The sequence below is a fragment of the Sorex araneus genome, chromosome 6 (genome assembly GCF_027595985.1).
Source record: "Sorex araneus isolate mSorAra2 chromosome 6, mSorAra2.pri, whole genome shotgun sequence".
NCBI lineage: Eukaryota > Metazoa > Chordata > Mammalia > Eulipotyphla > Soricidae > Sorex > Sorex araneus.
The window spans coordinates 160,315,031-160,339,816 of record NC_073307.1 but is presented as its reverse complement, the minus strand read 5'-3'; the positions used below and the strand labels follow the sequence as shown (position 1 = coordinate 160,339,816).

General features: G+C 43.2%; 2 protein-coding genes across 3 annotated transcripts in view; both read right to left on the bottom strand.

The window, feature by feature from the left end:
• Positions 1 to 3,792: 3,792 nt before the first annotated feature.
• Positions 3,793 to 24,786, bottom strand: part of LOC129405686 (secretoglobin family 1D member 2-like) — a 34,276-nt gene continuing 13,282 nt past the window's right edge. Inside the window, exons 1-3 of one of the 2 annotated variants that reach the window (XM_055142740.1) lie at positions 7,056 to 7,174; positions 4,899 to 5,092; positions 3,793 to 3,927 (exon numbers count right to left, since the gene is read on the bottom strand). In XM_055142740.1, coding sequence (XP_054998715.1) covers positions 3,895 to 3,927; positions 4,899 to 5,092; positions 7,056 to 7,110 — 282 coding nt within the window. In that variant the 5' untranslated portion in view covers positions 7,111 to 7,174 and the 3' untranslated portion in view covers positions 3,793 to 3,894. Of the gene's footprint in view, positions 3,928 to 4,898; positions 5,093 to 7,055; positions 7,175 to 24,786 lie in introns of those variants that run through there. The other variant, XM_055142741.1, reaches the window with a different exon arrangement.
• Positions 19,602 to 21,826, bottom strand: LOC129405684 (mammaglobin-A-like). The gene is made up of 3 exons (XM_055142738.1): positions 21,713 to 21,826; positions 20,681 to 20,874; positions 19,602 to 19,793 (listed from the first exon to the last, which is right to left on the bottom strand). The coding sequence occupies exons 1-3, from the start codon at positions 21,765 to 21,767 to the stop codon at positions 19,752 to 19,754; spliced, it is 291 nt and encodes a 96-aa protein (XP_054998713.1). The 5' UTR covers positions 21,768 to 21,826; the 3' UTR covers positions 19,602 to 19,751.

The following is a 24,786-nucleotide window of genomic DNA, read 5'->3' as shown; positions in this document are numbered from 1 at the left end:
ACCGAATGCCACATTTATACAAGCATAATTGTTCGATTCAGGTTGTTAGGCATTCGAGTAAATCAATGTCATGGCCAGGTTTGTGTTGCCATGGACACCGACGACACCAACGCCTCTGTTCCCGCAAGTTCCGAGGAAGAGTTCTTCTCCAGTGTCGAAAATAGCATGATGATCTGATTGATGCCTTCACATTTCGGTCAGACCAATGGTATCGAACTTGTTCATCTGTGCTTGCACCATATCGTCCTCGATGGATGCTTCTGAGGACAGCGTACTTGCATTGAAAGTACAGACAGTCATTTAGTTCGTTTTGGCAGTCTAGTTCATTCCCGAGATTTTATCAGTCTCTCCTTGCACATCCTTCTTAACGCTGCATGTTGGGGGCTCTTTTGGTGTCAGGCAAATGAGGCCCATTGTAGTTACTGTTTTTGGCATATCCAAGATGCCATGGGTAGCTTGCCAGGCTCTGCCATGTGTGAGGGGTACTCTCGGTAGTTGCCGGGCTCTCCGAGAGGGATGGAGGCTTTTAGGGTGGCATCCGTTTGCCATTCCAGGTGTTCCTCCGGTTCATACCCTATTTGAAGCCCATCAAGTATGGTGCAAAAATTTGGTATAAAGTGTCTATGCTCTGGAAAGCGCCCTGGAGCCTGGCAGTGGCTGGCTATTGGAGGTGTAATAACTGTTGAAATTCCATGATGGATGGGACACTGGGGAGACTGGTGCTGGGAAATTATACTAGAGGAGGGATGGGTGTTGGAACATTGTATGACTGAAAGGAAAACATAAGCAATTTTGTAATGCTCTATATCACAGTGATTGGGTTGAAAAACATATTTAAAAATTCAATGATGCTTTTCAAAGAATTGAAGCAGACTCTTTCAAAATGTGTATGGAATCTTAACAATCCTAAGTAAGTATAGTCATTGTAAGAAAGGAGAGTGTAAGAAGAACATCAGACCTGCCTGAGGTACATGTTATTGGGAATTTTGAAACCAGAATCTAATCATGCTCGAACGGTAAGGATGCCACCATGAAAACTATCAGGTAACCAGGAGCTGCCAATTCAGCGTGCCTGAGAAGATGCATGAAAATATCCAACCAAGAGAAGAAGAAGGAATGAAGAATCAAGCGAAATGAAGAAACAAAGTCCTCATGGATTAGCTTTAAGAACAAAGACATTGCAATTCTAGGACTTCCAGAAAAGGAGAGAAAGCACAGGAAAGAATGTCCGTGTCAGATAAGAAAACTAAGAACTTCACCAATGTGAGGACAGAGTCATATGCCTGGACCAAGAGTCATGAACCTGATTGTAGGCAAGCAGGCAGATAGGGAAGGCTTCTCTCTACAGGCCACCTTGAGCAAAGAAAAGGCACTCACAAGCTGCTCGAACCCCTGTGCTTCTTGTGCAAATGTAGCCAAGCACACTTGGTGCCTGAGCACGTGTCGCCCTCTCTCCCCTCTTGAGATGTGTAACTTTCATGTCTAATGCTGGAAATGTGTAGGGCCTCCCTTCGTCTTTGGAGAAGCCGGCGAAGCATGTTACTTGAGTATGTTACTTGCTCACGTTACTCTCCACTCTTTCCCAATTTCTTTCTCTGTTTCCCTTCAAAACCTCCAAATAAAAACTAGAGTTTCACTGCCTGATTAATCCTGAAATTCCTTTCTGCGAGGTGAGACGAGAACCCAGTAAGTCTGGTCCCGGGTCGCAGAGGCGGTTGGGAGAAGGTGACAGTCTTTGTCCTCTCCATTTCACCTGAGCCGCCCTTCGGCCCCAACGATACAATCCTCATGAATCAAAAGGTTCCAGCAACTGATTTGGGGAAAACTGGATAATGCTGTGCAAATAATGTAACTATACTCCTGCCTCCCATTAGGCAAGATCACTTCCAATGAATGAAAGACTTTAGCATTTGACCAAACCACAAAGTATATTGAGAAAACTTATGATTTGATCTCATTGGTAAAGCAAAGGTAAGCAAAAGACAACACCTGGGACAATATCAAAAGTGTGTTACATAGGCCCCTTCATAAACTCCGTCTCCCCAAGATTGGGATCTACCCCTAAGTACAGAAGTTCAGTACTAGAATGTAAAGGGTTTCTAAAGTGCAAAGAAGTGGGAGGGGATAATAGGCCTGGTGCCCTGCCAGTTTTCAAATAAAGAGAAAAGAGGGGTATTATAGGCCTGCAGAGGCAGACTTTAGCTTTCGGTGGTCGAGAGCCAGCTCCCCAGGCTAGATGGCAAGCGAACAATCGGTAGAACTGGAGACCCAGGAACCAGAACGCAGGGCTGGTCTGCAGTCGGTTACTTTCTCTCTCCTCCTCATCGTCATCTGGTCTGGTGCAATCATAGTCGTAGCTTTCTTCATAGTCCGAAATCCCAAAATCCCAGTTCTCCTGCTCATCCTCAATGTCTCGGCATTGACTTACACATCTTCAACAACTGGTCCTCAGCGTCTAGTCTTCAGCATCTTCTCTTAGCATTTAGTCTTGTTACATGGCATAGCTTCAACTGTCTTCCCGTGTCTCTACAAAAAGTGCATTGCTAAATAAACGACGCAAATGACAAAAAGGAAAGAGAAAAGCAATACAGGCTTATTATTCCCTGATGGAACCGCCTTTGCATCAGGAGCAATCCAATAAAAACTACTGAATGCCGCGAACAAACAACATGACACCTTAGCACCTGTATTGAAAAACATAAGACAAAAAAGGAAAAAGCAGAGCGAGAACCAAAAGGAAAGTCCTCCCATAGAGGGAGGTTGAGAGTAGGGGGTGAGGTGTTGGGGCTGGTGGTAGGAACACAGAAGACGTTTGTGGTGGGAAATGTACATTGGCGTAGGGATGGATGCTGGATGATTGTATAACTTGAAATCCAAGTATGAGCAGTCTTTAGTGGTCTCTCTCACAGATATTCCATTACAAAATTAAAAAGAAGAAAAATACAGTCATAAGGAGTACCTCCTCTATTCAATCAGCTACATCAATGGTGGGACAACTAGTAGTACTCCTACATTAAAGAAACAAAAAAGAGTTTCCTAGGATCAGTTCTCTGAGTCCGTTAATTTGAGTGGGTCCACGAGCTGTGTTGGGGAGTAGAGATTGGAGTGAATCAGGAAGAAGACTGAGGTCTTCTGTTGTTGTTTTGAGGTGACACAGAGTTTAAGACTATTTCTTTGAAATCAATGTAGGTCAACAGAATGGAGGTGACAGACAGAATCACTACAATAGTCTCCAGAGTTCTTGAGTGGCTGTGATGGACCATGAGCCCAGGTGTGTGTAAGGGTTCGCAGTCACATGGTCAATGTGAGTGTGCAGAGTTCTAACAAGAGAGGTGAATGACTGAGCCTTGCACTTATCCACAAATTCGTGGGTAGACTAGGACCCATGACCTATACATGGACAGCAGTGAAAACATGTTGTGGAGAAGAAACACACAGATGGTGATGGCTCTGATGAGGATGTACTGATATAGTTGCATGTAGAGAATTGCAGATTAGACACGCAAGTAGGCCATAAACTTTCGTTTCAAAGAAGAGTGACAAGAATGCTTGCATTTCTGTGTTTCAAATCTAAGGTATCATTTTCACTTATTGCCCAAAGCTGGAATATGTATCGAGAAACAGAATGACCCTGGAGCAGTATTTCTCTTGGGATCCCTGCAGCCATGTTGCAAAGGGTAATAACACATTCCTTTACTGCATCGGACTATTGATATCCAGTAAGACCCTCTCATAGAACTCTCTACAAACACAAAGCCATAACCACTGCGTAAAAAATAGAGAGCAGACGTGTGCTGAGCAAGTAATTTATTAGAAGAGAGATTGAAACCTTGACATTTTCTTGAAATTCTTTAGATCATTGTAAGTCAGAGATGACAGATAGAAGACTTGTTATTATTCATTCTTGCAGGCCCCAAGAATGTTCATCTGTAATGGTAAAAACAGAAAAAACTGGTGGTCAGTTATGCTGCAAGAGAGCTGACAGGTTCACACAGCTTATCCCCGAGGATGTCAATGATATTTCAGTCAACACAGAAAAGAGGATACCGCAGAGCTGCCCACACGTGTGGTCTTTGACACACAGCTGGTTTCTGCCTTGGACAGAGCAGCCCACAAATATTCCCTGGAGTCTCAGGTCAAAACCTTCTCTTTGACTTCCTTAGGGTGCTGGGCACACTAACATATCGACAGGGATGGGAAGATGGAGTGTTCCTTTCAGAGACTCCTGGCTGATAGTTCTGAAATGAATCGTGAGGTGCCTGTCAGCAGGACTGTTCAGATCCCTTGAATATTTGCAGATGAGCCTTGGCCTGCCTGGGAGTCAGCAGTTCTGGTGGAACATCTTACATCTTCCCTCATCTCCTTTCTGCATGAAGCTGTGAGGGCGGCAGGCAGCAGGAGCAGTGCATGTGAGGTCCATGCCCACTGCACAGGGGTAAGAGATTGGTGGGTGAGGGCATGAGGTGCCCTGAGGGTACAGGCTTGCATATGGCTGCAGATCCCCAAGGACAAGCCTGTCCTGTCTACATCACAGCTTCCAGTGTCTCCTCAGCTCTCTCACATCTTCACTACATTCCCTGTGCATATGTTAGCATCACGGCATGCAGGGACGGGGAAGGAGGTTGTTGGCCCTTCCACATGATCTGTGGTACCTGGATTTCCCCTCAGAGGGTCGTCCGGCTGCGGGAACGGGGGTGACCTGCCAGGATGCTCTGTACCTCAGTACAGCTATTCTTGTAGGCAGGTGGAAAGTTCCCACCTGCCATGTGGGCATGGCTCCACTTATTAGAAGAGATCAAGGGTTGATTCTCCAACCCCCATGCCAAGATCATTCCCAAATCTCTTTCATATCTCTGCAACCAAGCTCAAATATCTAAGTAGAAATAAAAAGAAATTACCAAAGTTTTTGCAATTAGAGCTCTCCCTGCAGGGGCCACGGCATTATTGTAGCAGGTCTTCCAAAGCATCTTGGCCTCCACAGCAGCATCAGGGGCATGAAATTGAGCAAGGTATAGTTTAAAGACACTTTCTGAGTCGATGACAAATGAACTCATATCTCCCGCAAGGGCTGGGCAAGTCATGGCTGCGTCAGCTAAAATGGAAGGAAATAAAATACAAGAGCAAAGTTGTCTCTCATCAAACACTTGTGCATGTCTCATCCCTTTTCCACAGCTTGAGGAGGACAACACGAGATGGAGGTGACCCAGACCCCTTAGAGGATCTAGACCGGAAAGGAAATTTTTGAGTCAGAAAGTGTCGTGTGTGTTATTAGAGGACATGATACGGTGATCTCTTGATCTCTGCCTGATATATGGAACTCATTTGTATTATATTTCTCACCCCATTACTATACTTGTACTGCTGACTGCTGTGAACCTGACTAGGAACAGGCGATGTGGAGGCATGGAACTTTGGGCTCCAGTTCAAGGATCTGGTGAGAAATTTTACAAGATTTCACATCTTATCATTTCCTTTCTTTACTTTTCTTTAAAGGTTTTGGACTAGCACCCACAAAATATTCAGGGACCACACCTGATGGTCCTTGATGTGAACATTTATGGTGCTGAGGATTAAATATCCACATGCGAAGCAAGTGTCTAAAAATAAAAAGAAAAAGAAAGGGCGCGCAGGCGGCGAGGCAGGTGAAGGAAGGAAGAAGTCCAAACTGGTTGCTCGATCGGTTTATTTCATGTCCATCTCCATTCTCCTCTGATTCTCCTCCTGCTTCTTTCTCCCCCATCCTACTTCATTCTCTCTCTCTCTGCTTCTCTCCTGGCTCTCGGTCTCTCTCTCTCTGGATCTGTGGATCTGGCTCTCGTGGATCCTGCCCCGTGGATCTGGCCCCCATGGATCTGGATCCGTGGATCTGGCTCTGGCCCCCAACCCACTCTTACCGCCTAGTTAAATCTCCACAGCATCAGGGGGTTGGGGCATACACATAGGTGTGGTCAGCAATAGGGTAAGGTTCTTTTCCCTCAGGGGATGCTTCTCCTAGGACTTAATTCTCTTTCAGCAGGAGGATCCACCCAAGGGCAGAGTCCCATGAATGTGTTTCTCTTCTCCTCAGCCAGCAAACATATAAGAATTCATAATATTAATTATTTTGTATGGACACAATAAGAGATGCATTAAAGCTTATAGAATTGCTCTCCTGGGGCCATCTCAATCTCAGACTACAGTGCTCAGGCCAGATCAGTCTTTCCTATCCCTTGCAGGGTCCCAGTCTCATAATTACTATTGGATCATGACAGCATTTGTCTATGATCAAGCTCTTAACTTATAGTTAAGAATTAGGCACTTTGGCCAGGCCCATCTCGATGCCAGGGTAGCACATAACTCACCGCTTGCCCTGGATCCTTCCCGTCCCACGTCGGGGACCCTACTTTGGGGTGCTAGGAACTGAGGGCAACTGAGGCTTAAGTGGAGAGAGCAGATGCCCAGGAGGGAATATCGAGGCCAATTAAGTCTTAAGTTATAAAAACATAATATTGTCTTCTTGTGTCTATACAAAAAAGACATAGCTTTAAAGTAAATTATTCAAAAGGCATAAAGAGGAGAGAAAGGCAATGTTATAATATTCAGTGTCCTAGGAAGTTCTGACCTTACCAATTAACAGAGTTTGATTAAGGGAAGAGCAGATAAACTGGTAGAATTGGTTACAGATAAACAAAAGAATGGGAGTGACTCGGGAGCACTTTGATGGGTGTGACTGATAAACCTAAGCTCCTTGTGGCAAGGGGGAAAGGACAAACCAATGATATCCAACAATCCACATGCGAAGCAAGAATTTAAGCCATGCAATACGTTCTAGCCCTCACACCCGAATCTCCTACTTCTTTCTCCCTCCTACCATTTGGAAAGTTATCACACTGAACCCGTCACGTAAACTGGAAATTGGTGATTAATGAGAAGTGATACAACTCCAGTGGAACAGCCATATGCTTTTGTGGGAACAGTCCACAGAGGAAACATTTTGATCTAAGATGTGTTCAGGCCCCTCTAAGTCATTTTCTGAGTTCAGTTCTGTTGCTAATCTGCTGGGGAAATGTACTCACCCTGGTAGCAGCAAAGGGCCAGAGCAACCAGCAGGGCACACAGGGACAGCTTCATGGTGTTTGTGACTGTGAGCTGTGAGCTTGCGCAAGGGATGAGCAGTCAGCAGCTGGACTCAGGAGCCTGGGCAGCGCAGGGTCATTTGTACCCAGAGAGCCTTCCTGGTCCTGCCCACAGCGACACGTGTAGATCACAAGATTTGGCTTCCATCCGTCTCTCCCTCCCTCGACTGAAGTTACGTCCCAGCGTCCCAGGCAGCAAAGTCCTGGCCAAAGATTCTAGAAAAGGCTCTGCTGAGTTATGGGCCTCTGCTTTGAGCAAGGATCATAGTTGTTTGGATAGACAGAGCCTATGAATTGCCATTAGCCTATCTCCTCTCTAGTGCCACAATTACAAGTACGTGTCTGGTTGTTCAGAGGCTACTTAGTCCTGTGACTGTGTAGAACAGTCTTGAAGGAAGGGAATTACTTTCAGTCATGCATGTGTGAATGAAAGTACACAGACATACTGATCACCATGTTTGTGAGCAATTGATTTCCTCTGTGGAAACTTTCTGCTGGGTGAACAGAGAATGGTCATTAGCCTGGAGACCGATTTGAAGGAATGAATCCGGGAGAGAGCAGACTCAAGTATGCTGATTCGAGTATGCTGTACGCGTGGCTTGAATTTCCTGTCAATTCAAACGTATCCTAGGATTAATATTCATTACAGCAAATGTTGTGCCAATATTGTGATGAGGCTCTGTGCCTTCAGGAGCCTTGGAGACATCTGTGGTGTTGCAAGATTCCAGAGGCCTTGACTATGGTTCCCAATGTTCAGGGTCCCTACATCACTTGTAGGTGTAACCCTGGTTGGTCCAGAGCAACCCAGGTATGAGCTTGGGTTGTCTGAGCCCCTGACAGGACCAGGCTGAGTTCAGCCTGGATTGGGCCCCTGGCAAGACCTCTCTCTTCAAGGGACAGTATGGTCAATGAAAAAAATGAATTTTGTTCTTCGGTTTTTACAGAGGAAATGAACAGATTGTACCCAGAGACTGGCTGAATAAAGATAAGCAACGGATTCATTGGCATCTGAATACCATAAGCTGTACAATGTGACATTCCAATTGAGAACAGAGTGGCAGAAGCAGTCAATGGGATGAGAATAGACCTAGGATTAGAAGTGGTGCCAACGTGGTACATTGGTCATGAAGGTCCTTATTACTATTTTTCCTCATGAAGACACACTGATGCAGATAATGCAAATTTTAAAGACCTATGAGACAACAAAAATGAAATGGAAGAGCAGGTCAGTAAAAGGAGGCCAGGGCAGTCACAGAGTCAAATAACAGCAGAGCAACAACAAATGATGCAAATATCTACTCGACTCAAATTTACACGCAGTAAATATGCTCTCCTGTAAAAATCAAAGTATCTTTTGGGTAAAAGAAAGGTGGCCTGATAGCAATGCCAAGACAAGTGACTGAGAATGGAGAGAGAAGGGAGCTCTATCGGTAAGAATGACTTCCGTCATGCAAAAACTAGGGCTGTCGAAATTCAGTGAAGAACAGAGCCCTTCTGAGATCTGTGTCCCCTAGCAAGGAGTATTTTTAGAGACGTGATGGTTGAGGTGCTTTGTGTGCATAGAGGTCAAAGATGACAGGAAGGTGGAAGGTAGGCTGTGAAGCTGAGGAAGCAATTGAGCAAAGTCATGGACGGCAATGAACTCAGCACAGAGATCATGCAGAGGGCCATTCTCCTGCCGGATATGTGTGATGTAGACTCCACAAGTTTTTCTGAGTCAGAGACATCTTTGACTGAGTCAGAGACACCTCTGTCACAGAGTAATGCTAGTCGATGTTTCTCTGGCACACATATCCCCAACAGAGATTCCATCAAATTGCAGGAAAAAACTCATTTTATGGGAGCATGGAAAGACCATGCCAGGATATGAGAGGCACCCTGATTTTCTCTCCCCTCACATCAATTAGCGTTGCGTCCACACAGTAGAAACACCCATATCACCTTGGGTAGGAGTAATGTCCAGAGTGGTGCGTGGATAGAGACAAAACATTAAGGTAAGTAGGGCCTCACTCCTCCTGCAGTGGACTTTTCTGCAACAGCTTTCCAAATGCATCTCCTATTGCCCAAGGAAGGAATGGTCCACAACTGTGTTAAGGCAATGGTCAGCAAGCAAAAGGGCATCAAAGGGCAGGACAAAAGATTCATTTGAACAAGGAAGCTTGTGTTGCAGATAATAACTGACCCCTAAGAAATACCATATCTGAATGGGGATTAAGTTGGAAACACCTCATTCTGGCAATGCCAAGTTATATAAAACCAGAATTTAGAACTCAAGCCAGCCAGAACTCAAACAGCTATTCATCCAAGGTCTGCTTCAAAATCCACATACCTATACCAAAGATCTTGGTTGGTTCAGTATGATAATGATTGTCTCTGAGAAACAAAAAGACTTGAATAGCCCAGCCATAGGATCCATATTATTTCACTGTTCATTATGCTTTCCCCAATTGATATTACAAAGACCTCCAGAAAAGTAAGAAAGTGCTGAATTGGAAGTGGCATTACTAAAATTTGCATGGAATTTCAAAGATTTTCAAATTTACTCAGTTGTTCTGATGGAGAGAATGTTGAGTCTATGAGGAGAGGCATCACATCGCTAACTTTAACTGCACTCTGAAAGTGTAGTAAAGCAAACAGTGTGATAGTAGACTAAGTAAGCATATACTCACGCCTATAGAGTTCAAAGAAGAGGATGAAAATAAGCCCTCAGATATGTAGGCAGGTAAGTAATATGAAAGGAATAGGGATATATATTGCATCAAGGAAATTCTCTTCAACTAGTTCTCGGACAACTGCATTATCACACACAAGAGAACTTGGTTAAGTCTCTCACATCATGCATAGACATTCATTCAAAATACATGAAGGATTTTGATGTTTGACCACAACACACGATATATTGCTGAGGGTAAGACCTTAATGATACAGGCTTCACGTTGTTTTACATGACCCATCTCGACTGGCAGGTGCAAACACAAAACTAAATCATGCCGATGACATCAAGGAAATAATCGTCTGCACTGTGATATACACTACCATTAAAACAAAAGAGCATCCTACTGAATGAGAGAAAATAGTCATACAGATTAATTCTGACAATGTAAGAGCGAATATCTTAACACATAAGGAACTTAGAAAACTGAAGAGCAAAGTAAAAAATTATTGAAAAATGGAAAAGTGAGTAGAGCTGAACAGACACTTATTCAATGAAAACATATAAGATGACCAACAAGGACATGGAAAAGCTCATCAGCACTAATACTCTGATAACTTAAAGTCAGAAGAACACTAACATGTCACTTAAGCAGAAATGCCTATTTCAAATAGTACAAAAATACCAAGCACCCCAGTGATGTGGAGTAAAGGAATTTTTATTCATATTGTGAGACTCTATAATTGGCTTCACCCTTCGTGGTGAACTATGTAGAGATTCTCCCCGTCCGCCCAATCTCAGCAAATAAAACTACCCCTCTATCCACCAATTCTACTCTTAGGACTGAAATAATGATGACAAAGAACTGAAAAAGAACAAAAAAACACATTTCCGTAGAATAAGATAGAAATTGTACCAACAATCTTTACAGACCATAATGCACTGAAGATAGAAATTTACCAAGCATAGACACAGAGAACCAAACCAAACAACAGAAATTGAACAACACAATGTTGAACAATGAGTGGGTCACAATGGAAATCAAGGAAAAACTCAGAAGATACCTGGAAACGAGTGAAAACGTAGACACGAGTTGCCAGAAACTATGGGACGCAGCTAAATCTGTGTGAAGGGGAAAATTTATAGCTCCCCAATCATTCCTCAGAAAGGAACAAAGGGTCCACATAAATAACTAGACTTCACAGCTCAAGATCTTACAAAAAGGACCAATCAATGAGCCCAAACCACTCAGAAGGAAAGAAATATCAAAACTTAGAGCAGAAAATGACAACATGGAACCCCAGGGGATTTTTATTCATGTTCATGGAACTATATAATCCTCTTTACCCTACGTGGAAAACTATGTAGAAATCCACCGCACCAAAAAACCTACTGTACTATCTAACAATCTTCTCTTAGGTATCTAATAAGCATGAAAAAAAACCCAATATCTAAGGCAGCTAAATTAGTGCTTCTGTTCATTAGTCTTCTATTTTCAGGAGCCCCAAACTAAAAAGAACCCAGCTGCAATCATGCACCTAGAACAGACGTGCATGATCACCATGGAATACTGTCCAACTTAGAAAAACAGTACTGTTTTGTTGAAGATATGTATAGGATTATGCTAAGCAGATTATGCCAGAAGAAGAACGGCAAATAGCAGATCTGTCACTCATATGAGAAATGTCAAGTATGAAAACAAGAGAACAATGTCCATTAAAAACAAACTTTGAGATTCTGACCATAGAAGCGAGGAGAACACTAGACGGAGAGACTGACAAAAAGGATCCAGTGGGCTCAGGTGGAGGGACTTGTCACTTTGGTCATGAATACTATGCAGTAATATTGAACCTCTAGAAGATAACAACATTCTGCTCTTGTGAGCCAATTGGGGGGATAAAAGGGAGAGAAAGGGAGAGATAGCTTAAAGTTTGTGCGGAAGAGGGAATTTCTGTACTCCAGAGCGGAGAGAACCCAGGACACATCCCGTGAAAGTGTGAAAGTCCACATGTCAAAAGGGCACCTGTGATGAGTTTGATTCTCAGCAGAATAGAAGAAAACTTCAATGGACAACTGCCTTTAGGTGTCCTGTGGAAGAGTCCAGAGCCGCTTTGCACCTCTGGGGAAAATACAGCAGCATCCACAGCCTCATAAAACCATTTTACCCACATTCAGTTTCCCCTAGGAAAACAGAGCCACAGTAATGATGTGTGATCCAAATAAGTCATAGGAAGTGAATGATCTCTACCTTGCAGAGTCATCTCAAAGCAGACCCAAATCAGAAGCACATTCTGTTCACAATCAGGAAAACAAACATGCTTCACTGGAACTGTTTGTGACATCACCATGATGTTTGACTTAGAAATTAGAGAGATTATGTTGATTGACTTTGAAGTTTTTATTTTGTTAAGGAAATGTCATCCCTGGCACTAATTTATTACAAGACTCTGTGAAGAGCATATTTTCCAGTTGCGGGGGACAGTAATTTGGTTTGGGGTTTTATTCATTGTTTCTAGGACAGCCTCCTAAAAACACCCTGTAATTCTCTGCCCAATAGTCTACTAATCTAATGTGAGGACCCCAGGATGAAACTCTGCAGGAAAATTACAGGATCAGGGATGTATTTCCGGAGTCAACCCAGCTGAGGTCTGGGGCCTCCAGGGCTACACCGGGCTGTGTTCAGGTGGGGGAAGTAATCCACATCATGATTTGGCAATGTTCTGGAGAAGACGGGGTACAGGGATCACACTAAATTGGTAGCATGCGACTGTTCACTTCCTTTAAAAAATTTAATTTATGAAATTGTTCAAAATACTTGATTAATTATATATTCCACCACCAATCACCACCATTATCCCTTCCCATGACCATTATTTCAAATTTCCACTCCACCACCCAAGTGTGACCAAAATATACATCCTAAAGAATTTAGTTTGTATTTCTTGTTGTGAAGAATCCGCTGAAAATGATCCCAAAAGTTTTCCTTAGAGGAAAGTGTGTGAAAATTGTTGTATCTGATCTTGGTGTTATTAAACCCGTGAATCAGAGATGACTAATGTTGTTAGAGGTGGACTAGTGTTGTTAGAGGTTGAGTCTTGTGCGCATATATTTACATATAAATATATATTTCCATGAATATTTTACATTGAGATCTATTGCCTTTAATTTATACCCAGCAAATGTGGTGTACCACCCATGATAGAACAATGGCTTAGAGAATGAGATGTCATGTTCCAGGAATTCTGAACTTTTAGATAGGGTGTGAGAGCTGCAGTTAATTTATTTTTGTTTGCTTTTGAGTCACACCCAGCGATGCTCAGGGTCACTCGTGGATTTACACTCAGGAATTTCCTCCGGTAGTGCTTGGGAAACCTTATGGGATGCTGGGGATCTAACTCAGGTCGATCCCATGCAAGGCAAAACGCCCACCCGCTATAATATGGCTCCAGCAGCCTGGAGTTAAATTTTTAACTGGATGGTGACTTTGGTGACACGAGGCATCACTACAGCTTGTTGCTCTCTTCCAAGATTTATTTGTGAGTCTCTTGATCGTGGCCTTTCAGGAGCTTCTGTTGTAACAGAGGCAGCTCTTGGGAATGACTGTCAGGCTCTCGGAAAAACATGGAGTGGAAGGTGACCACCCTTTCCCGACTCCACAAGAGCCTGGAGATTTCAGTTACAGAACCTGCATCCTTGGCTTTTTCCACATATCCATTCTCATGTGTGAGGGGCGTGTTCAGAGCCTTTGGAGATCAGCCATGAGCAAGGCAGTGATTGGGTTCTGGAGGTTTTTGGCTGCCGGGGCTCTTTTAGAGGGTGTGTTGGGTTCAGCAGTCCTGTTCAGAGTTTCTCAGGATGAAATCGGCCGGTGTCTGTGAGAAGGAATACTTACAGCTTGTTGCTCTCTTCTGAGGTTTATTTGGGACTCTCCCGTCCATGCACATTCCTGAGCTTATATGGCAGTAGAGGCCATTCCTGGGCGTGACTGCCAGGCTCCTGGAGAGTATGCACTTGAGACCCTCTGGCATGTCTCCAACCCTCAATTTCCCAGTTTTCATTGAGTGTTCCTAGCAAATTTCTTTTCAGGGGAGGCGCTGTCATCAAAACTAAACATCCGGTATTAACCACACTTCATGTGGAAACTGAGGATGAGCATCTACTGAAGTTTCACAACTCTAGAGTGCCACCACTTTATCAAGATTAAGTGATCATATTCTTGTGAGTCTGTGTCAGAATATTCAACTCTCTTGCTTGGTCTGCGTGTCTGTTTATATTCTAAAACCATGCTGTTTGAATGACAACTGCTTTGTACCACAGCTTGAAGTTTGGGAAGGTGATGCAACCCATCTTCTTTTTCTCAAAATCTCATTCACTATTAAAGGGGCTTTATTGCTCCATATAAATTTCTGGCGTGTTTTGTCTGTTTCTTTGGAACATATAAAGGGTATACTTGTAGGGAATGCATTGAATCTCTATAATGTTTCGAGGAGTATTGTCATTTTGATAATGTTAACCCTCCAGATACAAGTGCAGGGGATGTGTCTCCATCATTTCCTAGTGTCCTCTGTCATTCCTTGGTTCAAGAAACCTTGGTACATCTACACATTGGAACCCTACGCAGCTGCTAGGAATGATGAAGTCATGAGGGTTGCTTGTAAATGGATGGACATGCTAAGTGAAAAGGAGTCAGAAAGAAAGGGAATGACATAGAATGAGTGCACTCAATTTGTAGAATATATCACTCATATCACTTGTCATCCCATTGCCCTTCAATTTGCTCGAGAGGGCGCAAGTAACGTCTCCATTTGTCCATGCTACGTGCTAATGTAGCCATCAATGATATCTGCTCACTCCAGGAAGATGAAGAGCCTTAAATCGTTCGTTCATGATTTTGACAACGAAGTCTGACCATCTTGTTGGTGGGTGGCCACGCGGTCTTTTGATGTCCCATAGAATCCAGTGGGTAATAGCTCAAGTTCAGCGGTCATCTCTGAATCGCATTACGTGTCTGGCCATCTGATTTTTGACGCCTTGGCAAAAGAGACAGTGTCCCTGACTCTTGACCATCGAAAGATGTCGGAACTCCAGATTCCTTCTCTCACTTGAGTGAAACGTGATACTCCAAGCATAGCTCTTTCGATTTTCTTTGGGATACCCGAATAGTTTTCTCATCCTGTCTTTGTAGGTCCCAGGACTCTGAGGTTTTAGTGCAGGAAGAACCGTGGAGTCAAAAAGAAGTGCCCAGAGCCGCAGGTTCTTCATCCTCTTAACCACTTCTTCGACGCTCTTAAAGGCGTTTCATGCTGCTCTCTTCCTCCTGTGCAATGCTGGTGCCAAGTCATTTCTCGTGTTGTGTTCTTGACCCAGGTACACATAGCTGCTGCATTCCTTTGAGAGCAAATGGATTCTCAGGCACTAGTTTGTTTTTCATGAACATCGTTTTGCTTAGATTCAGCTGCAGTTTGACCTTGCCACACTTGCAGTTGAAATCAGCCAGCATTTGTGCCGCTTTGCTAATGTTTGGCATTATGAGTACTATGTCATCAGCAAAGCGAAGCAGAGGTGGTATAGTTGCCTACCATCTATCTTCACTCCCATTCCTTCCCATTCCATTCATCACACGATGTTCTCAAGGGTGGCACTGAAGAGTTTTAGTGTAATGGTATCACCCTGCCGAAGCCCTCTATTGATGTCAATGATCATTCCAGGCCGAATGGTGAGATCCTGGTGGTGAATACGTATACAGCTAGTGGCTGATCTTGATGTACTGAGTTTGAAAGTCTAGTTGGGCTTGGGTTTGATGACCGCTTCAGTCTGAACAGACACGAAGGCCTTCTTTAAATAGATGAATGTTAGACAGAGTAGCATCTTGAACTCTTGCAAAACTTCAATGAGTTTGTTCACTGTGTGGATATGGTCGATCATGCTGAATCCTTGCTGAAACCCGGCTCGCTCGCATTTCACTCCTTCGACTAGTGTTCTGAAATGGGATGATGGATTTCAGAAGAGAGGACCTTGGGAACAACATATCTATCCTGTGGAATTTGATATGTAGGCACGTGGAGGTGGTTGTCGAAGAGATCCATGTAAAAGTCATAAATAATCCTCTCCATTGCCCTTCTGGAAGATGTGATAAATCCATCAGGACGTCGGAGGGCAGTCCTCTGGGTTTTATCGACAGGCGAGCGTTGCGAATACTTTTCCCGGTTTCTGCCACATCGGCCAACACTGCTGCTCTTCTCTCATTGAGGTCTTCGAAGATTTATCGCTTCTCTGCATAGATTTTGACCTCGAACGTTAGCTTGTGTTGCCCGAAGTTCATTCACACGCTCTTGGTGAATGAGCTCGAGCGTTTCCGAAGACAGGCGTCTGTTTGTGGATTTCCCACTATCGGCATTTCTCGCAAAATCATTTAAGATGCTGAACCAATCGATCATATTCCTCGTTAATGTTGTCTTCGATGGCATCTTCCCACATGGCAGCAATAGTGCCAAAGAGGACCCAGTTGGGGGTCATTCTAGGAGTTCTCTTCTTAAATTTAAACTTTGCAGTCCTTTCTCCCCGATCTGTCAAGTACAATATTGCACAAAAGGGACGGTGGTCCAATGCCTTTTGGAATTTTGGGACACAGAGACATCAGTCTGGCAAAACCTTCGATTGAATATGATGTGGTGGTCAATCTTATTGTAGAAATGTCCACCTGGAGACTCCCATGTCCAAGGTTTAGATTCTGTCTTCTGGAACTCTGAGTTACCATGGATGGTCTTGGTCAACATGATAAACTCAGACAGTCTCTCACCCTGTTAGTTTCATTCTAGGCCAAGGAGCCCAATGTAGATTTCTTCGGGCAATCTTCTCGGTGGAATATAAAATAACATAATATGAGACTAAGACCTAAGGACCGTACGGACAATGGCCAGGAGGATATCTCCGTGCTTTGGAAGACTGCCTCATGGGCTGGGAGAGAAGGCATTTGGAATGGCAAAGGGACCACTAGCTTTATATGGGTTGGAGGGATCGCTGGAATAGGAAATGTGTGCTGAAACTACACAAAGGACCAAACAGGTTGGTGTCTTAGTATCTGGGTTGCAAAACATAATGCTCCAAAGTTGAGAGAGAGTAAGGAGGAGGGTTCCTGCCAAAGAGGCAAAGGGTTGGAAGGGGTGGAGGTAGCGGTAGGGATGCTGGGAATATTTTGTGGTGGAAAATCTGCCCTGTGGAGGGTTGGGTGCTCCATCATTGTTGGACTGATATTCAATCATGAACGTTTTGTAATGGTAGCTCAAGAGGATTCAATAAAACAATGAAAAGACGAAGAGTTCCAGCCCTGAATTTGAATTCAGGGAGTTTTAGTTCAATTCATGACTAAACTGGGAAAACCCTAAGGCTAACTTCCGATCGAGACCAAACCTGGACATATTCCACCAGAATTCTGAATGTAGTGGCAGAGAAGAGTTAGAATAATTGGAGATGGCTGTCTTCTTTATCGGAGAAAATATAGGTATGCATTTATTCCTATAAATTTCCTTTTCAAGCTGAGTCACCTGTCACAAATTTATCTGCCATGGGAGACAAAATGCTTACAGGTCTATTTCTTTGTTTTCTATTTTTTTCATTTTCTCACCATGTGTGAAGTTTAAAGCTTTTAGGCTAAAATCTCAGTTACATAATGCTTTAACAACCATCCCTTCACCAGTGCATATATTCCACCACCAAGAACCACGGTAAACCTCAACCCCTCCCGCTCTACCGCCCCCCATCCTCCCACCCCGCATGTGTGGCCACATGACCTCATATCTCTTTATTCTCAGCATTGGAAAACAAATTATCAAATGCTTCCTTTCCAGCAGGTCCTATTCTGGGGGCGGGGGGATTCCAAACAATAATAGTGAATTGTTTTGTTTTAATGTAAACAAAGTAAAGAGAATGTAAAGTGAAATTTATCAGCAGATCTATTTTTTTTTAATTTTTTATTGTGGAAAGTTTCAAAGTTACAAAGTTTTCAGGTTTAAATCTCAGTTATACAATGCTCGAATACCCATCCCTTCACCAGTGCTCATATTCCACCACCAAGAATCCCAGTATAGCTCCACCCCGCCCCCTCACACCCCAAACACCCCCACGCCCCTAGCCCCCACCCTAAGCCAACTTTTAATCATTTCATGCAGAATTCAGTGAGTGATTTGCATTCCAATTAACCCAAGTGACAAATTCAGGTAGTTTCATTTTTGCCTGAATAGTCTATACATTGAAGAGGTAATAATTGGCTTGGATAATTCCAGGCAGATCTCAGAAGTTCCACCAACAGAAATGGACTGATTGGGACAACAAGGGCTACACCAACAGGATGTAGGGGTCCTTGAGGCATTAAAAACCACATTCAAGGCCTGGTTGAACCACACACGCATGATCCGCCTGAGTCTCACCCTCGGCCCTTGAGGAGATCCTCTAAACTGGGGTCACGTCCTTTGCTTTAACTCTCCTTATTTCTTGAAAATTTCTTGTTGTGCATACAGAACACTCAAGTCAGCATTTATGGACACATTTATTCCCAATGTTTACATACAGATGTTTTGGGATCTTTCTGGATTGCAAATAGCACTTTTTCCCTGGGTAGAGAGATAACACATGAACTATTATGGAAGGTTTGGTTTGGGAACTGAATGATTCCAAATGTGTGGTTGACCCATTGCACATAATATTTCAGAAGAGCTCCTCTGTTTCTAACTACAAATTCATGAAACCTGCTTGTTCCCATAGAAAGCGTTCATGTGCACTGAAAGTCGAATTAAATTTGTAAGAGTCCAGAGAGTGTTTCTCCTTACACTCATTTGTTCTGGTATTCCGAAGGTATTGGTTTCCTTCTGAAGGGTCTTCAGTTTCATGACCTTTCTTTCTAAGCTCATTATCTCTTTTTGGGTCTATCAGTAGTTTCTTTAAGATTTTGATGGTCCAACATTCAATGCATTGTTGCTTAGGATTGTCAATTCCTCATGAGTTATAGATCCACTAACAACTAATTAACAATTATCCCTTTCCCTTTGACAATTTGAGGTCGACATCGTCTGGTGTAAGAATGGCCACAATTGCTTAGTAAGGCAATTGTCTACCAGACATGGACCTCAATCCTGTCTTAAGCCAGACTATTGAGACATGTCTCATTTAGGCAGCAGAAATTGTTACATGTTCTCAGATCTAGCTTGTCACTCTGTGTTTCCTGATGGCGGCTTCAGGTCCTTAATATTGAGTGAGATGGAGAGGAGGCAATTCAGTGCCATCAGCTTGTGGAAACTATGAGTGTTTGAGACCACGGTTTTGTCTTTGAATGTCGCCCCTTTAGAACTTCTTGTGAAGCTTCTTATACCTTGTGTCTGATTAATATGGAATCTACTATAATAGACGGCTAAGCAGGGAACTGCTCTGGGAAATTATTTCCCAATTTCTTTCTCTTCTACATCCCATCCCTGACAATAGGCTAGTGGACAGAGAGAACTGAGCAGGCAGGAAGGGTTCAGGGTGCAGGTGGGAGTTGCTCAGGAGTAGGTAACTGAGCAGTCCCACCCACCAGAATTTGAGACAGAGGCGAGAAGGGTCAGTGCTGTGAAAACAAGGAGGCCAGGCAGCCGGGGGCCCTTTTCCTGAGATGGGACCTTCCTGGGAACAGATGATCAGGAACAAATGCTCTTTATGATTTTCAGTCTCTCACTCCTGAGTTCTCTCAGGCAAATTTTTCACACGTTTGTATGTGTGTGTGTGTGAGTACATCAAGGGTAGAGATAAGCTCCCTCCAGCATCTTTTTCTAAGTAGCAATAAAATGATTTGGACCTTTGTTTAGTTTGCTGATATTTTATTGAAAAGAAAATGTATCTGAGGTTTCAACAGGCTTCTTCTTGCAGTTTTCAGGTCAAAAGCTAGGAAAGAAGTAAGATTTGGGGTGTGCCTCATTGGACTGTTTTTGCCTAAGCATTCTCTGCCGTCCTTTTCATTTGAACAATTTACACTGAGGACTGGTATATATTGTGTCCTGAAAAGAAAAACGAACATCACTTAAACTTTCAACTCACTTCGACAAATTCCCTCAGACCACAGAAGAGTTCGTCTGTTAGTTTATTCACTTGGCTATCAGAACAGGTAAAAGTGTCTGAAGCTTTCCCACAGCCTTGGAGGTACCAAAAGATTGGACACTATGGAAGCCATTTATGACCCAAGCTAGGTTTCAGTGTAACACCTATAATCACCAACCGGTCATAGGTTTTAGCTTGATGCCTTAAAATGATAACTAGGATACCATGACATAGAACGCTTTGGTTATAGGCTTTAGATCATAAATGTTATGTGAACTTTTGGTCATAGATGAACTTTTGGTCATAACTAGAGGATGTAGTGTATACACCCATTTCAAAAAAGGGCCAAAATGAAACTCCATCAGCGTTAATTAGCTCTGGTTTGTCTCCTCACCTGACAGGGAAAATAACCTTTCCATCACTTTTGGCTCAACACTTTATTGCTTTGAATGCAGGTCGAAGAGAGTTTTGACCTGTTTATCTCTATGTGGATGTGTGATTTCATTTAGTATCACTTTGATCGAGGACGATCCATGTTGTACTTGTTGGAGGATCTGCTTAAATTCATCTGTAGGCTTTTCACAACATTTCATCTACCATGGACTGTTGTAAATGGCCTATGTAAATGTTAATTCTAACTCAGGCTGTTAGTTTAAAAGAGAATCACTCACTCCTGAACTTAGTTGTTGTTTTCATCGGGATGTGTGTGTATGCGTGTGTGCATTCTGTGTGTGTTGAACTATGCCCTCGGTCCTTATATGCACCTGCTGTTTCTGAGAGAGTGACAACGTCCAACCCTCTTGACCTTCTCAGTGGTTCTAAAGGCAGGAGAAGTAAGTGAGTTTACCATCATGACAGCTATGTTGGCCTGGGTTTCTGCTGTCTGATTATTAAAACATTCCTTCATGGTCATTAGAGCCTGGGCAGTGGCGCCATTGTCGTCTGCCACGTATGGTGCAAGGTGCTCTACGTAGGCTTCTGGGCTCAAGGTACCATCGATTGTCCAGTCAATCACCTCCTTGACGAGTTTGCATCCAGTACCTGAGGACAATGCATGGGAAACAGGGCTCCAATCCAGAGAACTCATCCTGCAAATAGGCCTCTGGTGAAGGTTTTCCTCTACTGACACCTTAGTGGTGGGACCCTTTCAGAAAGCTCTTAATGGGTGGTGTGAATTCTGAATCCTTGGAAAGGACACTCAAGCATCTGGATTTCCCTGAAGGTTGTCAACATCCTTCTGCCCCTCTCCCTCCTTTGAATTCATTTGGCTGTTCGACTGTCTTTTTTGAAAAGAACTACTTTGAACTTAGGGCAACTAATTTAGCATATGCATATCATTCTCTAGGGTCACATTATATTCGCTCCATTCTTTAAATATCAGGCAGCATTTCCAGGATTTTTGCTGCATTAGTTTTCGGATATCGTGCCACTTCAACATCGCTAATCAGTTTTTGTGTCGTCAAAAATGAATGTAAGAAATGCTTGTTTGTGAGGTGACCTGAGTTGGTTTTGAATAAATCCTCTGACATAACCTTCTTTAAAGATTCCCACCCGAGACCTATCTGTCCATAGCTCTTGAATGAGAATGACAAGATCGAGCATTCAAATATTCAGACCAGCTCCCAACCCACTTTTTAGGCATCTGTGATATGTGATTTTGTCCCTCCAACAAGAGAGCCTCTTGTTGTGGATCCAGTTATGGATCAAGGCCAGGAGGTAACGTCTTTTCATATTTTCTCTCAATAGTGAATACTCTGTCTCCCCCAATTGGTCTGCTGTGTTAGGGCTGCCCTATCCTTATTTTGAGAGCTTGTAAAGCTCTTCCCTGGATCCAAAGAGAACCTGTCCCAAAGAATGTACCTTCACTGTCAGGACTCACCTGCATAGCAGAAAAGGGGGAGGGCCGCGAGCATGAGGACTGTCAGCAGCTTCATGGTGGAGGTGGTAGTGGTTGGCTCTGGGGTCCAATGTGTAGAGCAGATGGACTCACTTTGGAGGAGAGCTCCCAGATCTCCCCCTTTTATTCTCCAAGTCAGCTCCTTAACCCTGCCCTTAAGCAAGGGTGATTCATAGAATCTACTTGGCTTAAGACCAGGCAGGGTGTGGCAATTGAAGAAGAATGTGGCCAGCCTCTGTTTTGTTTGGAGAAATCTGAGACAGAGCCCTTTGCCATTAAATCATTTGGGAAGGACTGAACTGATGCATCCTTGAGTTAGTAATGCTAAATGTTATCTGATTCTCTATGATCAGTGCAATGACTTTGGTTGTCATTCTCTTCACTTTCATTATTTCTCTCTCTTTGTCTCTCTCTCTGTCAGTGTCTGTCTCTCTCTGTCAGTCTCTCTTGGCTTATTGGGTTACACCAGGCAATGCTCAGAGGTAATGCCTGGCTCTATACATAGAAATTCCTCCTGGCAATGCTTGGGGTCCACTTGGGATGCGGGTGATCGAACCCAGGGCATCTATTTCCATGGCTAACACCGTACCCTCTAACTCTCATTCTGGACCTCTTCTTATTATTTTTCTCTAATGTTCTTATTTCTTTCTAAGTTTAGGCTTCCCTTCTCTACTGCTGAAGAATCAGCCAATGCATATCCTTGTTAGAACTCTCCGTATTCATTAAATGCTAGACTCAGTGAAATTGCACATTTTTCCCTAGGGAGGCCCACTAATGTGGTGTTTTCATTTTATTTATTTATTTTTAGTAGGAGCATTGATGTGGAACATATTGCAATGACTCATCCTCAGCGAATGTTATTAGAAAAATATATCCTTTAGTTTACTTGCTTTTTCACAATCTGGTGCTTCAACTACTGTAGTCACCAAAATATCTGTTTTAGTTCACTTGCTTTTCAGAATCCTGTGTTTAAATTTCTATGAATTATGTTTTCAGTATTTTTTCTTTTCCTCCTTTATGTATTCGGGTGATTTATGCGAGGCAGATTCTGAAATTGCTAGTGCACTCCTTCGCATTAGTCATATGGTGTTTGGATTGGGTTTCTTGAGCTGGTAGATTTAATATTACTTGTAATATATGGTCATGAGATGACTTCGAGGAGATGTTTAATATATATGAACATACTTTGTTTTGTGAGCATTATGGACGTGAAATTCGCTAGAGAAACTCTGTACTATTGAGTGAGTGGGAAAGTATATCTGAATATTTCTCCTTCTATTCTCCATCCATGTTTCCATCCAATCACCTGTCTATAGATTCATTGATCCACCAATTTATTAGATGATTGATTCATCCATTCATCCTCCCATCCTTCACCCATCTATCCATTGACCTACCTTCCAGTACTGATTGATTTTATTCTCCAAAAGTAGCAAAATGTTCTCCTGTAACTGGTCTCTGTACCTTGTTTTACCATTTTAATTACAGAAATTACTTAGAGGAGGATGTTTGTCCTGCCGAGTTGATCTCGAAGTTTAATGGTAACCAACGACCCTAAAATGGAAAGAGTGATGTCTGAAAGTTACGCTAGAGAACAACGAAACCGGGGCTGGGCCAGGATTAAGAGTTGGGCTGGAGTTAGAGTACAACAAGTCGGGCACGAGATTGCATGCGGTAGACCCGGATTCGATCCCTTGCATCCAACATGGTCTCCTGAGCACCACTAGGAGATATTTCTGAGTGCAGAACCAGGAGCAACCACTGAGTGTCGCTATGTGTGACCCAAAAAGAAGAAGGGGAGGGGGAGAAAGAATGAAAGAAAAAAAGAGTCATGGTAAGTTCATCTGATAAAGACTCTTATTCAGGCTATGTAAAGCCCCCACAAAAATCAACAACTAATATCAATAATCCCATCAAAACTTTGGTAGAGGGCCAGGGGGCCGGAGCGATAGTACAGCGGGTAGGGTATTTGCCTTGGATGTGGCTGACCCGGATTTGATATCCGGCATCCCATATTGTCCCTGAGCACTGCAAAGAGTAATATCTGAGAGCTGAGCCAGGAATAATCCCTTAACATCGCTGAATGTGACTCAAAGAGCAAAATAAATAAATGAGTTCCTTAAAAATTCTTTTTCTTTTTATTTTTTTAATTTAATTTTATTTTATTTGCGAATCACCATGAGACAAAGTTACAGACTTACATGTTTTCTTGCTTACGTTTCAGTCATACAATGATCGAGTGCCCATCCCTCCACCAGTGCCCATTTTCCACCACCAATGGTCCCAGCATCCCTCCCACCACCCCCACCCTGTCCTCTTCACCCCACCCTGCCTCTGTGGCAGGGTATTCCCATTTGCTCGCTCTCTTTTTTTGGGTATTGTGGTTTGCTTCAGAAGTGTTAAGTAGGCTTCTTGTTCAGTCTATAGTCTATTTTCAGCCTTTATCTCCCATCCGTAGTGGGCCCGACTAGCACCCTTTGTTTGGCGATCCCTTCTCTATCAGAGCTGCTTCTTCACCTATCATGTGAGGTCAGCTTCAAAGCTGTGGAGTACTCCTCTTGACACTTATCTCTACTCTTCTTGGGTGTTAGTCTGCCATTCTGTTACTTTATATTTCACAGATGAGTGCAATCTTTCTTTGTTTGTCCCTCTCTTTCTGACTCATTTCACTTAACATGATACTTTCCATGTTGATCCACCTATATGCAAATTTTATGACTTTATCTTTTCTAACAGCTGCATAGTATTCCGTTGTGTAGGTATAACAAAGTTTCTTTAATCAGTCATCTGTTCTCGCCACTCGGGTTTTTTTCCAGATTCTGGCTATTATGAACAGTGCTGCAATGAACAGATAGGTGTGTTTGTCGCTTTCACTAGACTTTTTTGCATCTCCTGGATATATTCCTAGAAGTGGCATTGCTGGGTCAACTGGAGCTCAATTTCTAATTTGTTGAGAAGCGTCCATACGTTTTCCCGAAGGGCTGAACCAGTTGGCATTCCCACCAAAGTGAAGGAGAACCCCTTTCTCCCCACATCCACACCAACATCGGTCACTT

What these genes read in the sequence shown, in the direction of transcription:
- LOC129405684 (XM_055142738.1), bottom strand. Translation starts at nt 21,767, where the DNA reads ATGAAGCTGCTGACAGTCCTCATGCTCGCGGCCCTCCCCCTTTTCTGC. An exon ending in CCCCCTTTTCTGCTATGCAG is followed by an intron (nt 20,875 to 21,712) that starts GTGAGTCCTGAC and finishes CATTGTCCTCAG; the next exon opens with GTACTGGATGCAAACTCGTC. An exon ending in CCAACATAGCTGTCATGATG is followed by an intron (nt 19,794 to 20,680) that starts GTAAACTCACTT and finishes TTTTCTTTTCAG; the next exon opens with GACACAATATATACCAGTCC.